Source organism: Opisthocomus hoazin, chromosome 8 (genome assembly GCF_030867145.1).
Source record: "Opisthocomus hoazin isolate bOpiHoa1 chromosome 8, bOpiHoa1.hap1, whole genome shotgun sequence".
Taxonomy (NCBI): domain Eukaryota; kingdom Metazoa; phylum Chordata; class Aves; order Opisthocomiformes; family Opisthocomidae; genus Opisthocomus; species Opisthocomus hoazin.
Window position 1 is genome coordinate 43,340,247 of NC_134421.1, and position 20,327 is coordinate 43,360,573.

The 20,327-nt window shown below is 36.5% G+C and overlaps 1 protein-coding gene across 5 annotated transcripts in view; it reads right to left on the reverse strand.

The window, feature by feature from the left end:
• DOCK4 (dedicator of cytokinesis 4) overlaps positions 1–20,327 on the reverse strand; it is a 263,237-nt gene that overhangs the window by 77,209 nt on the left and 165,701 nt on the right. For all 5 annotated transcript variants that reach the window (XM_075427729.1, XM_075427733.1, XM_075427730.1 and 2 more), the window contains 9 exons: positions 18,900–19,006; positions 18,054–18,210; positions 12,217–12,314; positions 12,028–12,111; positions 11,832–11,932; positions 11,039–11,120; positions 9,815–9,985; positions 8,172–8,364; positions 91–218 (listed from right to left, as the gene is read on the reverse strand). In XM_075427729.1, the coding sequence (XP_075283844.1) occupies positions 91–218; positions 8,172–8,364; positions 9,815–9,985; positions 11,039–11,120; positions 11,832–11,932; positions 12,028–12,111; positions 12,217–12,314; positions 18,054–18,210; positions 18,900–19,006 (1,121 nt within the window). The remainder of the gene's footprint in view (positions 1–90; positions 219–8,171; positions 8,365–9,814; positions 9,986–11,038; positions 11,121–11,831; positions 11,933–12,027; positions 12,112–12,216; positions 12,315–18,053; positions 18,211–18,899; positions 19,007–20,327) is intronic.

The following is a 20,327-nucleotide window of genomic DNA, read 5'->3' on the forward strand; positions in this document are numbered from 1 at the left end:
CTTGGTCAAAGTCCAGTTTTGTGTCTTTAAATGTCATGAGCTGTATAAAGCAGTTCAACATCTTGTGGATGTCACATGGTGTTTACTTACTGAGCTGTTCTTCTTGATGAGGCAAAATATGTTGCTAAGGATACGTGCACACATTATAAGGTCCTTCTGCTCTTGTAAATGCATGTGGAGATGATGTAAAACTACCGGAAGAAGAATATATCGAGAATCTGGAAAAATCGAAAAATTTTATGAGTAGGAGCTTCTCACAGTATAAGTTCATTTTAACACAGACATAAAGTGTGTCTGCAGTCCAAAATAGTACTTCTGATAAGCAGAAGCTTTTACTTGCTTTAACTAGCATTTTTGATTAGCAGAAGCTTTTATTTCATAATCATAATATCCAAAAGCAAGTATTTAAAGAATGGATGGAGAAAACCACAATTGTGTGGTTTATACTACATATGTGTGGAATATACTACATATAGCAGAAAATTCTAAGTATTTATTGAACTGCCATGCAACAAAAACATAGCACAGTAATACCTTTATTCATAGTAATGTGAAATTATGGTCTAGTGTTCCTTGCCATGTGACAGGATCCCTTTGCAAGCCAACGTCACATCAGACTTCATCTTGAACTTATGTTATTCTACAAATGAGTTCTACTTTACAGACAAGCAGTACTTTCAGATTTCTTCCAGGATTTTCACTTTTCCAGATTCCTCACTCCTACAGAGTATGAGCAATTTAGACTACTGGTGTCTACATAAAATGATTTGCCTTTCCTCTATTTCATTTTCTAAACACAGCTCTTTGGTGCTATTTTCAGTCCTGAATTCTCCCAAAATGATGCAAGAAGTTCATTAACATGCTACTTTTTCTTGCTTCTTTTTCTTATAATTAAAGACAATGTTGAATGGGAAGAGTCCCAATACTTAAACTTGGGATAACACATTAAATACTTGTTTACAACTTGATAAATGGAATAGGTGTTACCCGTTTTCATTTTGTTGTTATTTTTAGATCTTTTCTATGATTTAGAAATTATGTTCTCATAGAAATGTACTTGAATCATTTCCTCTATTAAAATTTTAATGATTATTATATTCGACATTATCTAAATGTATTCACATCTACTCAGTTCCTTTGTTCATTAATGTAATTATTCCCTAAGAAATTAGTTTATGCAACTTGAAAATCACTCCTTTAAAATAATTTTGCCAACCAGGTACTGTTTGTGGATTAGTCTTTCTACAAACACTTTTTTCCCCTCAAATATATCCTCTATTTTTTCGAGCACGGAGAAAAAGATGGATTTATTTTGAGATTTTATTTGCTAAATGCTTCTTTCACTCCTGAAATACAGCTCTAATCTTGTTTTTCTCTATTATTCCCTTGATATCATTGTCTAGTTTTCTGTATAACACAAGACAAATCATATGGACAAATTGATACGTACACACTATTTAAGTATATTCTCGTTATCAAAAAAAAGCTTGCCTACTCTTTTCAAATGCATGTTTCACGCTTATTATTTATTCAGGTGTTCCACTATATCTTCCAACTGAAGAAAAATATAAACAAAGACTGTATGGCAACAGGCAAAAGGCCATCAATGAATCTAAAACCAGTGGTACTGAACCCTAAAATCAGGAAACAAACAGCCTCTATCTAGTGACTGCTTACTTCTGCGAGTGCCTCAGTAGGTTTGCACCAGGTCTGGCCTAGGAGTTCATACCTGTCTGTAACACTGCAGCTGAGCAGAAGTGTCTCAACCAAACCAACAAGGCATTTTCTTTTTGTCTGCCTAAAAAACAGAAGCTCAGCAAAGTGTTGCCCCAGGTAGTCTGAGATGTCAAGTGTGCAGATCTGCCACTGACCCATCCACTGCCAGATCTACAGGGTCAAAAGGAAAGCAGGGAGGAAGATGGCTGATGTGCAGATGTGTGCTTAGGGAAGTGCCAGCTTCTGATCCCCACCACTAAATCTACCTATTGATTATTGATGGATGAAAAAACAGAGCTAATGACTTCTGCTGAAGCAAAAATACAGGACTCTCCAATCCCATAAAAAAGACCTAATCTCTAGGTTACAGGGGACGGTTCCTTTTCCCTGCTGTCCATTAGGCCTTACACGTATTGAATTCTTGTCTATCTGGTAATCCACATTCAAGAGAAGAGATGAAGGGTTCACTGTGTAAACCGGCCTGCGGCTCTGCAGCTGGGGTACCCTCCTGGCAGGCAGGCGATAGGAAGCTGAATCCAGGCTGGCAGAGCCCTGAATCTGGCCGTCCATTTCCAGACAAATGCTCCAACCACTACTCAACTCCACAACTGTCAGAGCAGTTATAGTAGCTCTTCAACACATTATTGGTGTGAGCCTTATCCTCTAGGCCACAGGTCCTCTGAGGATGGCAGGTCTTCTCTTGCAGGTACGACTCAAATCCCTCAGCCCAGAAGGGGAGGAGAAAACAGGAGCAGCCCTGTGCCAAGGTGGTTCTTCTTGCTTAACTCTAGGCAGCTTCCTGATGAGCACACACAGGATTTGGTACCTTTTCTGAGGGGCCCACTACTCTGTGCACCGCTTAAACGTAAGTGCAGCATTACAAACTCCATTTTGAAGACCAGAAAATCTACATGTAGCAACACTTGACTTGTAAATAGCCAACTCTTACATATGATATGGCCTGAAGCATCTCACTCAAAACTGAGCATCCTCATTCAACTGTTTCAAAGTATCACATTTTTGCAAAAGCTCCACAAAATGATCAGAAACTTTGTTTTACCAAGACCAAACAGATTAGTAGCAAGCATTTTACAATGACTTGCAACTATACATGGGAGGGAACTGAATCAACCACCACGTATAACACAGCTTTACATAGGTTCCTCATAAGCCCATACTATAAATACCTCTCTGTCTTCACCTGTTTAGGTGGGGAGGTGTAGTGGTATTACAGAAGAGGAGAGCTGGCATATTCACCTCTGAGCCAAACCAAGAACTATGTGAGAAAGTCTGGAGAAAGTAGTGTACACCATTTGTCTCGGGTTACTCTTCTTAAAAATTGTCAGCTGCAATGTCAGCCACTGCATATAGAAAAATTAATGAGCACAAGGAATTGTGCAATAATCAGAACTCTTAGCCATCAGTCACTGTCCTAATTTTTCTTCTGTGCAGGAAGCTAAATTAGCTGACTGTTTAAAATGCTAAAACTTGGCCTTTACAAATACTATACAGAAAGAGAGGAAAAAAAACATGACACAGAGCTTTTCAAGTACATCCTTGGCATAATGAGAAAGAGAGACTGCTCTGGGCAATCCTTGTGACTTTCCTATGCAAGCTACATTAGTGGTTAATATTTAAGCCAGAGCACAACTTTCCCCCTTGCTTTTCAGTCAGTGATACAAACATGTGCACAGACATACAAAACTTACTTTATTCTAGTGTATTTTAAAGATTAATTTCAGAAATATGATAATCATTTCTATTACTATATCTGAGCAGATGGTGAAAACTTCAGCCTGCTTGGAAAAAGAATTAGTGTAATTTAACATTTTAAACAAATAGGCAGCATTCTCCTTGAACAGTGAGAAGCAAGGAAGTTACTCTTGGTTTTGATAGTTTTACTTGGACCCATTCAATTTACACCTCCTTGTTTGGAAAAACCAGTGGACTTGAGGGTGGTAGGAGAAGAAAATGCTTAAGCCAAACAAACGCTTATCACTGCCATTCCAAAACCAAACACATATGCCTGCTCTGCGACTGCATGGACGTGTCACTGCTCTCAGAACAGTAAATTTCAAAACTTCTATGAGAAACTGTTTTCAATTGAAAGAAAAAAAATTGCCTGTAGTGCAGAAGGAAAAGCAGGTATGGCTGAGAAAGTCCTCCTTTGGCCTAAAAAAGAACCATAGACACAAAGCATCACTTGCAAAGCTTTTGCAAAATATTTTCCGGTCTCCACTATAGACGTGTGAATAAAGGCTGAATTTTTGTATGCAATATAAATACACACATTCCCCCATAGGTGTGTATAGAAATACAAATACACAAACAACTCCAAAGTACACTGCTGTGGAAGACAAATTAAGAAATACTAATTAATCCGAAAAAGAACCCAGAGTACCTGAAAGCAGTACTATGAATCAATGTGTAAAACCTTTATGATTTAAAAAAAAATTTTTTTTTTCAAATCTGTGTTAATATGTAAAGTTTAATGCATTTTAACTAAACTTAATTCAGAATTTGTATGAACAATTTCAATAATGATAGGCTTTTTGCATTTTTCTAGCAATCAATTAGCTTGCAGTGATTACTGAGATATCTTACAAGTCTCATCAAATAGAGTTTTGATGGAATAAGAGGGAAAACACAATACATGGCTTCTAGAACTAAACCTCCTTATCAGTTAATAGTATCTTTCCCTAAACTTCCTCACAACTTTTTTTTCATTCCCATAGGAAGTCTAACATGTAACAACGTCCTTTCCACCAGGCAGTTCAAAGATATTAAATTATTCTCACTGATTGTGTCAGATATTAATCTCTGAATGACTACTGAAACACAGTTTCCTGCATGTACATTCTCCTGTGATATACAGGACGTAATTCTTAGAGGAACTCATTCACAAAGACAGACTGAGGGAAGCAGTCAATCTCAGAAAGAAAACAAACATATTTATCACTTTTCTAATCTATTAATAGCGGGTTTCAGTGAAAAATCAGGAAAGCAATATAAAACAGATACGGAATAAGTTATATATATAATAACTACATAAAATGTACATATGAAATAAATTTAATAAAATTAACACATGAAGATGTCTTTAAAACATCAAGTCAGGATTTTTCCTAGCTTCATAATATATGTATCATATATAGATACCATATGACATATGATATCTATGGTGTAAATGGACAGAGAATCAAACATTTGTTCTACTTGTTTTGAACAGCTGTCTCACTAAAAGGAAAAGTCCCACCCAGATACTATTGCACAGAGGTCCAAATCCTCATATTTTGGGAAGAAACAAAGTTTCTTGCCTTGTAAGAAGATTCTCCACGTGGTAAGGAGCTGCACCACAGATCATAACTGGGATAAGATACAGGCTTTCTCAATATGGGATTTTCTGTTTTTAGGGCTTTAGCTACTAACACAATCTCTCTTCTGAAAATTGACAAGTTTGACTGGTGATGATTCCAAGACAATTCATCCTCTTTGGAGGAAGACACCTAGACGTTCCACTTACACACCTCACATTTTCGTAACTATTGAATTTGCAAGCTCAAAGTAGTGCCCTTAGAGAAAAAAAAAAAAATCTTTGGTGTTCTGCTGATTCCTTTTTAACCATGTGAAGAAAAACATGGTTCAAGATGTGTTTCTCTGTTATTTGCTTTAACTCTTCCCAGCAAAACAGATCTAACTCTTCCCCAAAGCAAGCTATAATACTACTTAGTGCATGAAAGACAACAAACAAGAGTGCTAGACTTCTGATGTATTGGAATTGACAAAGGCAGAACATCTTCTGGGTACAGGCAAATGTACATCATCAATTTGGCCGCTCTACAAGTATCAACAGCGATGCATCCAAAGAGTTACACCCAAAATATCAGGAGACGGGAAGAAAGGCCAAGAGGAAAAAAAATACTGCTAGTCTTTACCAGCAGGAAAACTATCATCTGTTTCTTTTTAGACACTTTTTTTTACACACTTTGTAGTGTACTGCAAAGATGCACAAGTAAATACGAAAAAATAGAAGTAAGGCCTTAACATCCACTAACTTTTCACAGGAGTTAGGCAGATAACTGCTGTTGTCACCTTTTAACATCCCTGTAGTTGTTACCTACAGTAAGAGCTGCAGTTTAAAATCACTGAAATAGAAAAAGGTTCCAAGTAAGCTATACCTAAACCTCAATACGGAGCCATTTCAGACATCCTATCCAAACGTGATCAGTAAACACAATATATAACCTGCATTCTCCAGAGAACCAGGTAGAGACCAGATGCATTGAATACATCTGAAATTGTACTAAATGCTTGTGCTTGGGAACCTTAAATCAACCCCTGTATGTCTGATGTTTTGTTTTCAACAATATATCAAATATATGTCCTAATTCTGGCAAAAACATAGCTTTATTGTCAGTTGATTTCTGCAGCAGTGGGAGCTAATATGCTTGTTGTTCAGGCCCTTGCAGCACAAAATGCGTAAAACTCCCATGCTAAACTATTCTCACTTGTTTCCAAGCAAGCTCCAGAAAATGTTATCTAAGAAGTGCCCTCCCCATTTTTACACGTTTGAATAAATATTATTTCCGGCATTCCATCTAGTTCCAATGTGTTAGCTAGCACTGCAGCTTGCAGCGTTCACCATCTTCATCTAGGAGACAGAAACCAATTATTTTCTCAGCAGCAAGCCTCAACTTCACATTAGGACATACAGTGTAGCCTGCACATTAACATAGCTTAGTGTAATATTTATTTTCCCAAGAGGATTTTAAAAAGAGCTGCTTCCAGGGACTGACCAAGAGAAGTTTACTTATATTTTTGTAATTTAAAAAGATAAGACTTTAAGGTCAAAGACAGCTAGGTGCTGATCTCCACAAGACTGTTCACCTTAACGATGACTGAAGTTACACTGCACAAGCATTTGCCTGAGCTTCCTATCATGGACACTGGGAGCTTATATTACTGTCTGATGTAATTCATGTCATTTTCCCTGTGGTCTAAGAAATTTATATTCCATTTGTATATAACTTGCACTCCATGTAAAATTTAACATGTAATTTTCATTGCTTTTATAGTCAAAACTAACTCAGATGACATCTTAATAACGAAACTGGATTTGAATTAAAAATTAACACTTATACAAAAGGAAGTAAACAAAAAAAATTGTCATACAGTTGAAAGTAGATTTACAGTTCCAAGAAAGTCCCCAAGAGTCCCTTACATGGCATTAAATAACTCTTTTTAATTACATTCATTCCTTTGAATCTTCTGGTTAGGCTGACCTAACTGAGATAACAGGAGGAAAATGGAAATGGTGCTACCTGGTCCCTAAGGAGTCTGGAAAATGAAAAACATAAGTTAAAGCGTCCTTAATATTGCTCCATGAATATGTCATCATCTAGCCAGAGTATCAAGGGTCTGATCAATCAGCTGTAGGGAGAGCTAACTATTCTGGAAGGGACTGCCATGGAGGCTCACAAGGGAAAGCGTAAACTGTTTTCGCAATCAGGATGAAGAGAAGTAGACAGGATCCAATACTTCTCATCCATTTCTCTGAGCTCATCCCTTTAAAGTACAATCACTGAAAACATATTAAAAAAAAGTTCTAAGATTTCTTCCTTTATTTTGCAGCACATCAAAATATTTATGCATATCCTGATGGTTTTTGCAGAGCCTTCATCATTGTAATGTGTTTATCCTGAATGCCCAAGATGGTAAAAGTTACTGTTTCTACTTAACTCCACCAGCCAATACCCAAACAGCTCTCAAGAGGGCTTTTGGTGAATAAACAAACACTTTTAGTATTATTAGAATGTCTTCTATTTTAATTCTTTTATTTCAAAATTAGTTCATCTCAAATTTAATATTTGGTCATTTCTATGAGTTACACTTAAAACAGAAGAAAAGAATGTCAGGCTCATCACCACATAGCAGTTTTTTTCTTCCACATAGCAAATAACTATGCTGTTGCATACTTTGTGCACCAAGTATCACTTGTATTTGTGTAGCCTTTTTATGCTACATTAAGCGATGTAGGATCAAAAGTGCTGAACTAGCAAGAGTTACACAAATAAGTCTTAATGGATAAGTGACAATCTCTTTGCTGAACTGCCCCCAAAGGAGAAAGAAAACAACAACAAAAAAAATTCAAATTAGTAAAGCTTTTTCCTTTACAATTACTTTAAAGTTATGATGCAAAGCCCCTTCACAGACATATTGGCAGCAGCAGATCAAAACACAACTATATTTTACGAGTCTTTGTCTCTAAAAAATGAACCACTAAATTTAACCAACCGTATTCTGGCAAATGAGTGGCTTGTACGGAGCAGTGCTTCAAGAATTGCTCCTTAGGAAGCACTGCTCTGAGGAACTCTCTTCCCTTCAGCACCTGCTGGCCCGTGCACCAAGCACACAATTTGAGCTCCTGATCTGCAGGCAGCCCAGGGTAACCTTACCTGGGTTAGTGTACAGGTGACTCTCGACAGTTTTCCCAATACTCTGCAGCTTAACAGCTTGAAGGGACTCGTCCCCATGCATGACTGTTGGCAAGCTGCCCAGAGCATCGTGAACCAAATTTGCCACTTCTCTTACATCAAAGAGCTTCAAAAGCTCAGAGTACACCGATGGGAAGGAGCTGAGAAACACAGCCTAGAGGAAAAGTGGACAGTCAGGTACTGAAGTACAGTTTTGACATTTATAGAATTTAAATAACCACAGAAATTCAAGTAACTGTGGAAAAATGCCTGGTTTTACATTCCAAGTGTAGTTAGTAGCTTTAAAAACAATCACATTTTCAGAAGAAATATCCTCACATTCATTAACAGGCTTACACTTGTGACTATTTTCCTTTAAACATTATCTAATGACTGTTAATTTCTTCCAGGACAAAGTGAAAGTAGAAAGTTCAACTTAGAACAAAAATATTTATATGTTACAGATTCTTCATGATCTATGTGTATGAGGAAATTTTTAAAAGGTTAACAGAAGCCAGCTGATATCAGAACAAAAAGACTTGAGTCAAGTTGTTTTGGTTTGCTTTGTTTTATGATAAGTAATGTAACAGCCTCCATTATCTTCCATTTTTCAAAAAATGAAGATTTTTATTCTGGAGATAGCACTGGCAGTCTTGGTTGAATTCAACAGTTGGTGAGTATAATGAATATAGAAACAATACACTGGGAAAGAAAGAAGGACAATGCCAGAGAAAGGAGGCTACATCTGACATTCCCTTCTTCTTCTCCAGTCCCTGCTGACTGAGAAAAGCTCCTCACACCTCAGATCTCCTTCACATTGGTGTCAGAACAGAAGACATACAAGGTTAAAGACACTGAAGAAGAATTCCAAATGTGGTTGTTCATATCATTTTGCTTCCATCTTTTAACTTCACCTGCTTATATGATGAGATGGAAGAACCACCTCTCTACTCTGTTCTCTCTGATTTGCCATTTTCTTGGAAGGACAATTTTCTGCAGAGCTTGAGAAATTGGTGATTCTTAACAGGTCTTAAACACCTTTGGTTACAGAGACAGGGGAAAAGTATGGTGTATCTATGAGCTGTAGAAGTTGGTAAATCTATGGCACTTTATGTAGACAGTTATGTGATTTGCCTCTGCGGCTTTATCACTAGTCAATTTTAGTAGTCTCATTTGAAATAAAGATACCAGCTGAGTATTAAAACACACAGTCCAGCAACACTTCAGTTTTCTGTAAACTGAAAACTCTCATAGTGTTTCATGAAACTCTCATAGTGTTTTGTAGGGCGCAAATTCTTCAGCTCCAATGTGGTTACACTAAGCTGTAAAATGCCCCAAACACAGAAATTACTTTATTCATACCCACCAATATAATTATTATAACTATAGTACAATTATAATAAAAATTACATATTAGATTTAGTATTATCTTTGCCAAACATATTTAGAAGCTGCTGGTATGAAAATTTCATGCTCTAGGACAAAAGGTATGAGGATGAGCTGAAAATGCCATTTTGCTCTAGCAAAACACATTTTCTTTCCTGGGAATATAGCTAAGGACGCACATACATTTTCTATACTGGACATGAGAAGTGGCAATAAGCCAGGCACACTTGAAAACTTACTTGTAGCTGGGATAAAGCACTAGCTCCTTTGCTCTCTTGGGAAAGGAAGAAGCGTACTGACATGAGAAGCTCTTGAATACAGCAGCGAAATTCTTCCTCATTTTGTCCACCAGTGGCAATCGAGAATAATCTTCGAGACTGAACTATATATTTAAAGATATATTCCTGTGCCTACAAACATCAAAATTGGAGATAACTCATAAAAATGAACCAGCACATCTTTAAATAGAACACATGCAATGATCACATCATTCAAATAATGACAAAGGTCTGAAACAGGACACCATGTTATTTAATTTTGGGAAATCTTTCTGTTGAAACACTAACATTTCAAAAGCACGTACTCAGAAATGTTCTTCCCTTGCCTTTCATAATCTCTACAAACCAGAGAACACTTTTTTTTTTTAAACAAATGGAAAAGTGCAAAATCGAAACACTGCCCCTTTCCCCCATCCCTTGCATGTCTTTGGCTACAGAAACACCTATTGCATAAACATACAAGGGCAATACAAGAAATAGGCTTAAACTTTTGAGCTGTTCTTGGAATTTCTCTGCCTATTAGAAGTTGTTTTCCTGTCAACTGTTAACCAGATAATACCAAAAAAAAGAAGCTTGTATTAAGTTGCAAGACTGTTGGAACATGAATTAAAAATACAGCCGATTTTATTAACAAGACACCTAAGCTAACAGCAGCACAGAAAAGCACAGAAGGGTACCACGTTCGTATTTTACTTCCAGACTGTAGTACCTGTCCCAAATGGGATTCCTGTGTTGTACAACTCAGCCTGACTCCACACTGTGCTCTGCTGATGGTACAGAACAGGTCAACAAGAGCAACCAAACCCACCACTTTCAGTAGAATTCCCTGGTGTCAGGACTGAACCAGTAAGTCAGCATGCATGTCTGCCATTCAGATTCAGTTATGCGACAGATGTTAACACCACCAATGCAATCTATATTTGATTTCTTAGATCTAGCTCCTACTCATGCATATCCTCACTCCATAAGGAACACATAGCTCCAGAGTCTAGAGGTAGTAAGCTCCATTGATCAACTCACTGGCAAAAGAGAACGATGAATAAACTAATTGCACTGAAAAAGTCTGTGGCTCTCTAGAATTAGTACTACAATTCCATCATTTACACATACTCTGCTTCATTTCCTAAGTGAAACCTGTATGAACACATCATTCAAAGCTATAACTGCCGTTGACATTTTTCTTACCTTTAGTACTTCCTGTATGTGCTCGTGCAGCTCCACTTCAGTGACTCGATCAATATGCCACTTCAGTACTTTTATAAGATCTCTAGAACAGCACATCAGAAAGTATTATAACACAGAAGTGGGAGAAGGGTTAACTTTGTATTTAAATTGCAAACCGATAGCTGTCATATGACAAAATAAAAAATACATAACTAGGTTTCACTAGTCACTACAGGCCCGATATTACATTCAGTTTTCAGTCTGCTGAAAGCCAACATGTAGATCTCTGCTGAACAGGAAATAATATCATCATTACGTATGCAGCAGAATGATTTTGACAGGGATACATAAGATCAGTTAAGCCCAAAGAGTCCCTGCCAGCATGGACTACCCCTGCTATTCCATGCATTGGTTTGCAGTCTCATTAAACTGCATTGGTTTTAACAGAAGTCTAAGCAGCAAATAAACACAGAGAGTAGGGCAGAGTAAGTGATACCTATCAGTGCACTGCTCTACACAGACAGTGAACACAGCTGCAGCTGGATGATGTTAAGGCTCCCATGTTTTAAAAAGTAATTAAAGAAATCACTGAAGAAAAAGATTTAAAAATTAAGCTAATGTTAAGCGCATTAAAAAATAACCTTTCTAGTAATTTAAAGTTATTCTATTCTTTTTTAATGGCCTAAAACTGGGCATTCATACTAGCATTGCATTTTATTTCTAATAATACTGTTTAATTTAACCTAATTATCGATTCTGCTTAGTTTACCAAGAACTGCCAGTATTCACATCAGATAGAAAAAGTAGACTTCACCTGTATGCAAGTGCTCCTGCAAAATGACTTTCAATGTAAGTGTCCATTACTGGCTTAAAATGGTGAAACTTGCTGTCCTGCAGCAAATTTATTATGTGAACCTAAAGGGCAAAAGAAAAAGAAAAAAAAAGTTTGTTTTTCCCCCCCCCCCTTAGTTCTGAAATAGTGCTAAGCAGCATCACAAAATGAAACTTACCAAACAATCAAATACTTTTGATCCATATTTTTGAGAGTTTTCATCTAAAATCCCAAATAAAGTGTCTAGTGTATCTTGAAGAAACTGATTGGAGAGAATAAGAGACAGTTTGTTATTAAACAGCTATTTTTGTGACATGCAAATATATTAATTCCCTCAGATTATCTAAAAGAATAGAAAGGTATATACCTTCACTATTTCTGAACCATCAATTTCTTTTAATTTTGAGAGGCAACCTGCAATTTTGTCTGGGTGGGTTCTCCATTTCAGAAGGTCCAGCATATCTCCTGCAAAAACAAAATGCAAGATTAAAGTTGGAAGCAAAGTAGCATTTCAGATTTTAAATTCTACTATTACAGTCCAGTCAGCAAAACTTGGCATCATTAAAACAAAAGAAAACATCTCAAGATTTGCTATAATATGATCTGCCCAACAACAAATTTTCATTCCATCCCATAATTACTCTACCAATAGAAACATAAGAACATAGTACTGGGTCACTAAAATCAGTCTCCTGTGGCAACTGTATCATGCAGTCTTGTTCAGATCTTTGTCAACTACCATCTTAAGAAAAGTAGTTATTTCATTGTCTGTCATTCCACTGCCTTCCAAAGGCATCCTCTGACAGCTAGAAATAGTCTCATAATTACCAGTCTAAATGTATTTAAAATACTCATGTTTCTATGTCTTTTTAGAGGACAAATACAATGCCTCTAAGATCCTGCTTTATTAAAAAGCAGCACAATCTCTACTGGAAAATCAACTCTTCTGAGCTAAAACGTATGTGAGTGTCTTCGCATTTCCTCCAGCTTTAATTCATTCTCCCTCAGCTTTCTTGACCAAAATGGTAAATACAATACAGGCGACTTTACATCACTATTTTCTATATCATTAGCTAGCTCATATGTCTGCTGTAAACACCCGACACATATGTTCTAGAATTTGGGGGATTTTTTGTAGATACACCATATTGGTGACACAAATAGGTATTTCTCCTGTTTAATACTGTTCAGCAGAATTCCCAAGAGTCTCCATTAGGGTATGATCCTGCCTTTTATACCATTAGATTTGATCTAATTTCTCCTATTCCTTATTAATTATTAAAATCAAAGTTACCTTGCTTTGCCTGTATCATATATTGATTTTGTCCCTCTCAACTACATACTAGGAGCAAATGTCATTAACAGGCTTTCTAGTGTCTTAGGTTTTAGTGAAGTAACTCCCACTCCCAAACCCTTCCACCCCTTTAAAAAAAGAGATAAATCCTAGGCCTAATTCTTCAGATGTAGTAGTATTTGCCTTCCACTCACAAAAGAAATTCCTTCCACTCAGTGCAACCTGCTAGTTTCCTTTTAGCCTTTATGTATCAGTTTTAAAACTCTTATTCTAATCTGTATCTTTTCAAATTTCCCATGTGGTGTGTTATTGAAGTCCAGATGGTTTAGATCTGCTATGCTTCCTCTGAACAATAATAATAATAAAAAAACTTCAAAAAGAAAGATTAAGAAGTTTATTCTTTTGATAAACTCATCTTACAGCACATTCCATTTAGCTACACGTCCATTTTTTCACCCATGATTACTTGTAAATACTTGTATAAAATTCATCGGAGACTGATGGCCCAGTTAACATATCTGCTCTCCCACCTGTCTTAAATGTAAGTACTATACTCCTTACTCTTCAGTCATACATTATTGCTTTGAGCTTCAGAGATGTACTAAAAAAACCACTTTTCTAAGAGATTGGAAATTTCATGTCCCATACCATTCAGTATCCTAAAATAGAGTTTCACAAACCTGTCCTGGCTTTTCAGCAGTTTTCACTCGATCCTGACCCTTGCTGAACTCTGACATGTTGCTGCTATTTTTCTCCCTTCTGTTGCAGGTTCTCTGCTTACTCCACTACATTTTCTGGTCATGACTCACTTGCTCAGGTCTTTCAAGTTGTATTCAGTCAAAATTCCACATATTTTTTAACCGTTGAATTAAATAAATCCCAAACCTCCTTCACATTCACGTTTACCACTTGCACATTTCACAACCCAGCTTTTCAGAATTTCTCAAAGCCTGGCTGTCTGAAGCAGCAAACTTTAACCACCGTCCAACTCTTCCATCAGTTTCAGCTGAAGTACTGTCTAGTTGATCACTGTCCAGCATTGTCATAGAAGGATCCAGTTCTTCTGAAATGTTCTCAGTACTTATCAAACTAAGAAGCTAATGATAAGTTTTCCTCTTGGTTCAGCAACTATTTGGATGCTTTCTACCACAGACTGTTTTTACGGTCAAGTAACATTTGAGCCACATCTATCTTTGTGTCATTTCTTTACCAGTTTGCTCCAGGAAAGCTCCTCTCTCCCACAACAACAAATGAAGTAATATTTCTGTCTTTAATAACATTAAATAAATCTCTACATATATTCAAATCTCACCAGAGTTGCTAACAGCAAACACCCTACATGCCATTCCACTAATATTTTGTGGCCTTAATTGATTTTGGTGGGCACAAATTGGATTTATGCATTTATATGTTTCTTTTTCATTTTGCTTCACCCTGTGATAACATGTAATAGTTTGGATTAAAAGAGCTCCTTGAGTTGCACTGAGTGCTGAAGGGTCCCACACATCCAGCAGAGACACATTCTAAAGATCAAGGACAAATGATAGGTCTTCTTATTCCTTCTGTCAGGATCTTTCAAGAAACAAGCATTACAATCTAGTGAACTGCATTTGTCTTTTGGATAATTAAATGGACTTCTACACTTTACTCTTTAAGCCTCAACTTCAGCTGAGGAGCAGCGAGACTAGCTGAAGCTGACACTTCATAACAGCAAAAACACTTCTTTACAGGTTTGATGAACCTTGGTGGAAGATAGTTGACACTCAACATTAGGGATTTGTCGGGGGATTAAAAAAGAAAGAGAAAGCAAATGTAAGACACTCACTTCAAAGCACTTATTTCAAGGGAAATGCTAAGGAGGAAAGACAGTGCTGAGATAACATTAGCGAATAGCCCAAGCATAAATGACACAAATAGAAAATCTGACACGTGAATCACAAGGGGAAGGGACAGCAATGTGTCATGTATTAAGAGAAATGAGAATATAAAATTGTCCCCGAAAATAGGCCCACTAGCAAAACATAGGTTTGGAAAAGGAAAAAAGTCAACACTGCTGATAAATTTTCCTGAAGAAGAAAAACATTTCTAATGTCTTCTCTTCATCATGATCAGATCTATGCATGTAAAATAGGCTACACCTGACCTACCATTCCTACCAAACAGAACTCTTCCCTTCTCAAAGTCTGTAATTTAAATCCAAAGTGCTAGGTTTAATAAGAGGTTTAGAATCACATATATAAAGAAGTGGTTTGGGATGATCTTTCCATCTCTCTCCTTTAAATCCTGAGACACCAGAAATTGGCCTGGTGTGGCACTACCGCACTTCAAAAGGAAAAAGCCGATTTCCAGACCGGGCAGTCTGCATTCCCCTTCCAACAGGCTGCTTCTGCGGTTTCTAGCACTCCCTCCAAACTGGGGTCACTCTGGAAAGCTGCCCCCTGTTACTTTTGTTTTATTAATCACGAGTTTGGCTTTTTTAAAATGCAGATAGATGGATTACACCTCTGCCTCGCAACAGATATGCTGTATGGCATGTTGCTCTGCTGATGAGCAGCTGCTTACTGGGGATGTGCCGATCATTGCTGAGAAATGCATAGATGCCAACTTGCTAAAATATTCAGATTTGCTGGATGGATCCTGAGTCTCTGGCAGGAAGAGATCCCTCCTATGTGTCAAAAACACTTAAGTAAGACTGTATTGCTAATTACTCGGTAGAAAAATACTATGTTCCTTCTCGCTCTTTTGGGTTTTTATAGGATAATGAAATGTAACTATCGAGCTAAGAATGTAATATATAAAAGCTGATATACTTTTCTTTTTGCTATAATTAACTGATTAACTATCTAGGATCAAAAGTCAAGCTAAGGAAAATCTAACTGTCAGACAGATTAGATAAGGATGTGTTCTTATGAGGTATGCTGATGAACGCATAGACTCCCCTGGATAGGTGGTCTCTGAAAATTGTTTGGAAATAGTCCTAAAAACCCCTCCAAAGTACCCAGTGTAAGGAAATTATGGATCCCAACAACTGGGAGTCAGCCTCCTTCCCCCAGTCCTCATAATTTTAATGCATGAGAGCTGATGGCATGTGGGAACTATCAATGAGAGAATGACAGCTGAGTAAAATTTCCCAGTAAGCTAGTAAAGCTGTGGCCTAATTCAGTCACACCCTTTACAAGTTTGGATTTGGGGTCCTCCCCCACCCCACGGTCAGACCAATAGCATAATTTTTGATTCATTTCCAGGCTGGACATTATTATTTGCAGACACAGGCAGATCTCTGCGAACTTCAGAAAAACCTCCGAACTTAAAACCAGATTAAAAAATAACCAGCAATTTTCAAAAATACCAATACAAATGTTTACTAAAAAACTAAATGTGCAGATTTTTTGAATTCTGTATTTTTTAATAAATACGCTACATTCTCTCAGGGATAACTGAAGTAATGCTCACACGACCAAATATCCACATGCTTTGCTCTATGTTCATTTTCGGAGCATGCAATAGGTTTTGGCAAATTTTTGTTTAAAAGAATGGGGATTTGGAAACTCACCAAGATGAACTTCCCAAAGAAGATCCTTGGAGAAAATATGAGCCTGTCTATTGAAAATATTTCCACCCTCTGAAGTACTGCTGAAATAATTGTTAACTCTTTCAGAGCTGAAAAGGGGATTAATATTATTCAGATATTCTACACCCTCTTACTCAGAATATGGTTAAAAAAAGAAGGAAATTTTATGCCCTATGTCACACATCTATTTACATTAAGTACAAAATAACTCCTGTACTGTGAACATAAATTAGTATTATAACCCCAGACAATAGTGCAACTATTTATCAGTGAGATACTTAAGCTCCGGGCAGCAGTTTCATGCATGTTTAAGTACCAGTAGATCCATGTCCTTTAACTGAAGCAAATTTAGTCTCTGATTACCTATTAGCAACCTATGGGAAAATCTTTTATTGGCTAACTTTTATTACCTTGAAGCTAATTGCTATGAGAACACAGAATGGATGTGCACAGTGAAACAGACCACTTGCTAGTTGCACACAGTTCTATTTTGGACAAGTGCTACTAAATGGTGAAAATCAAGATGTTTATTTCAATTTAAAAAGATGCTCTAGTTGTTGTTAAACACCTATAATCAATTTACAAGCAATTAGCCATTTTATCATCATACATGTGAGAAGGGTAAAGACAGTCATTCACACAAGAGAGAGCGCTAAGCAAGATCTTAAAAATGTGATTAACAGCTTAGAAAAAAGTAATATAAATCTGTGGGGATATCAAAAAAATGGTCAGAAACACATTACCAAGCAAATACACAGTATTTAGAAATTTGTGGGAAACTTTCAGTTAGAAATGGTTAATATGACAAATAAACAAGAATCTTAAGAATTTTATAGAGAGCATTGGTAAAGAGCGTAAACACATTTTCAAACGTATTTCTGTCTGCTGCTCCTTATGTCCAGTGTATAAGATTCTTTTAAGTAGTAGTAAATGTTTGTTGGCTTAAAAAGAAGAGAAGTGATACAACAAACAAGCAGTATGTGCCTAACTAAAACCAAACTGCCACAGCCTAAAGCCTACAACAAGTATTTCATAAAAACTCTACAACAGATTAAGAGGTTTTGTAAAGCAGCTGCGTTTTGATAGTTGATTCCAAGAGTGCTGCATTTGATTCCAACACCATGTTAATTTGAAAAGCATTCTTGAACTACTTAAAATCAGTCGTTTATCATGCTGCATTGGTTTACATCTGGATATAACAAATTATGAAGAAAACCAGTTTGTAAAACGGATTGAACATAAGCTATTTTTGAGTACACCCATGCTTGCTTGGCACAGAAAAGGATAGCTACCTCACTCATTAGAATTCATCATGTTTTAAATAATCAACATATCCTACCATTTTGTGTGAGTTTAGTGGAGCAGAGAAAGGACGTAATCCAGAAGGACTCTTTAGTGGTTTTTACTGCTTGGCTGTTGTTTCCTAGGAAAATTCCCTTTGAAAAGGGGAGTTTGAGGTAGCGACCAGAATCCTGAAGGTTTGTGTTTTCTTCACACTGTGAAAACAAACCAGTTAAAATAGCTGTACTGCACAAAAACAAAGGACCAAATCCCTACATTATATGAATTATTATTGCTTCCCTGCCAGAAATTGAAGAATTTTTACTGTGCCTGTTGCAGCTTTGGTTTTGGATCATAGCTTCGTATCTGACATTGAAGGTTAACAAATTTGTACGGGTTATCTCAAATGCATAGCTACAAATTTTGGTGTTAAAATCTAAAATTTATCTGGAAGCATACCAAATCCTCTGAACAAAGAGGTAACTGTTAAATGTGGAAACAAAAATTCCACAAAACTGAAATATCTCTAAACATGATAACATTGAGTAGATCGACATAAATGAACTTGCTTGATTTTCAAACTTCAGCAATTCAGTAGAAGCGTATCATTAGGTTCACTTTGTGTGCTTTAACTGAACTTATCTTTGTGAAATCCATTATAAATACAATGTAATATAATAGTAAGACTTCATAGTAAAATCAGTGCACTGAAATGCATGCCCAGATTCAACTGCAGTTTGTAACAGGAAGCTTAATACTAAACAATCAGCAATGAATACTCTAATAGTGACAAGATTATCACTCATTTGGTAATGAATACAGACTTTTTCAACCTAATGTTTCTGGGCATTTAAAGTATGTTCTAGAGGAATTATTACAGCTAATGATTACTAATTCAAATTACCTTGTGTACAATGAGTTCATGGGTGCCATCTGGCAGAGTCCTCCCATTTTCCTGCATCAAGGGCACGAAAGAAAAGCCAAACAACTTCTTCTCACCCTTTTCTTTCGCTGAAATACATATGTAAATAGCAGCACTTAATGTTAATAATGTACATTTTAGACAAAATAAATGGATCTAAAACAACATAAGAAAGTACACTGGAAGCTATTTGCAGCTAGTCAGACTAAGATTATCTTAAATTTCTTTTCAGATTTGCACATTATTTCCTGTAATGGTTTCTTTTATCTCACTGTAAATCAGAAAGCAGTATTCTGAATGCTTTGGTATTTATTAACAACAAATAATGGAAGCCACCAAATATGCAGTCTTCACAATATATAGAATGCTAGGAAACTCACATTTTTTTAGTGACAATTATCCCCTATAGTAGCTTCTACCTACTGGTCTCCATTTTAGGTCAGCCTCAGGCTACACTGCACTTCTGTCTTCAAATAAGGCATCTGTCTCTATAGATATGACTGAAGATATCACTGTTCCTTACATGAATATTAGACAGCAGATAACACTTTCAAACTTGGATGCCTAAGCTAAAAATGCAAAACTCATCTATCACCTAAATGGACAGCAGACTACAAAACACTGAAGTGGCACAGATTTTACTGAGGCCATTGAGTGCAGATGCTGAATACTTTTGAAAATCAACCGATTTTTCATCAAATGTATACGACTTTTGAGTCCAGGTTTAGCACAGTTGGAGTGGTGTAGACAAACATTAAAAAATATCCAACTTGTACTGCATGGGAAAGACTGTGCAAAAATGTATCATTTGTTTGAAACATACCACTGACATTTTTCCTTTACTACTTCATAGCTTATAAAAGAAATCTTAAAAAGAAATCAATGCAAATTTCTTATTACCTGTTCCTCACATTTTGAAGTTCATGTACTCGAAAGACACTATCACTTACTGTGTGTGCTATTTTCCATTAAGGCAATCTAAGTAATCAAATCTTGCTATATCTACATCACCAAAAAGTGCCAAACAACAGCAGCAGTTTCAGAGACGTACAATTTTAGCTACCCTTCTCTACAAGCTTGACAGCAGTCAGCAGCGTAGCTCTGAAACCTGTCTCACATCCCTTGGTATGCAGAACATTTTTACCTCAAAAATCTATAAAATTGTTCAGAATGCTTGTAAAATTTGGGAATTTTATTTTAAAAGTTAAAAAAAAAAGAGTAATACAAAAGTGAATGTTCATTGACCATGATGTATCTACGTACGTTTCCCGTTGGTTGGGTTGCTCAACATGCACTAAGGAACAGGTATAATTTTCGATAATTCACCAGGTAAATTCTGAATTTGCATTTTGAGTTTACTTGAAATTCTGTTTACATTTGCACCTGCAATATTGTCTATTTCCATTTAAT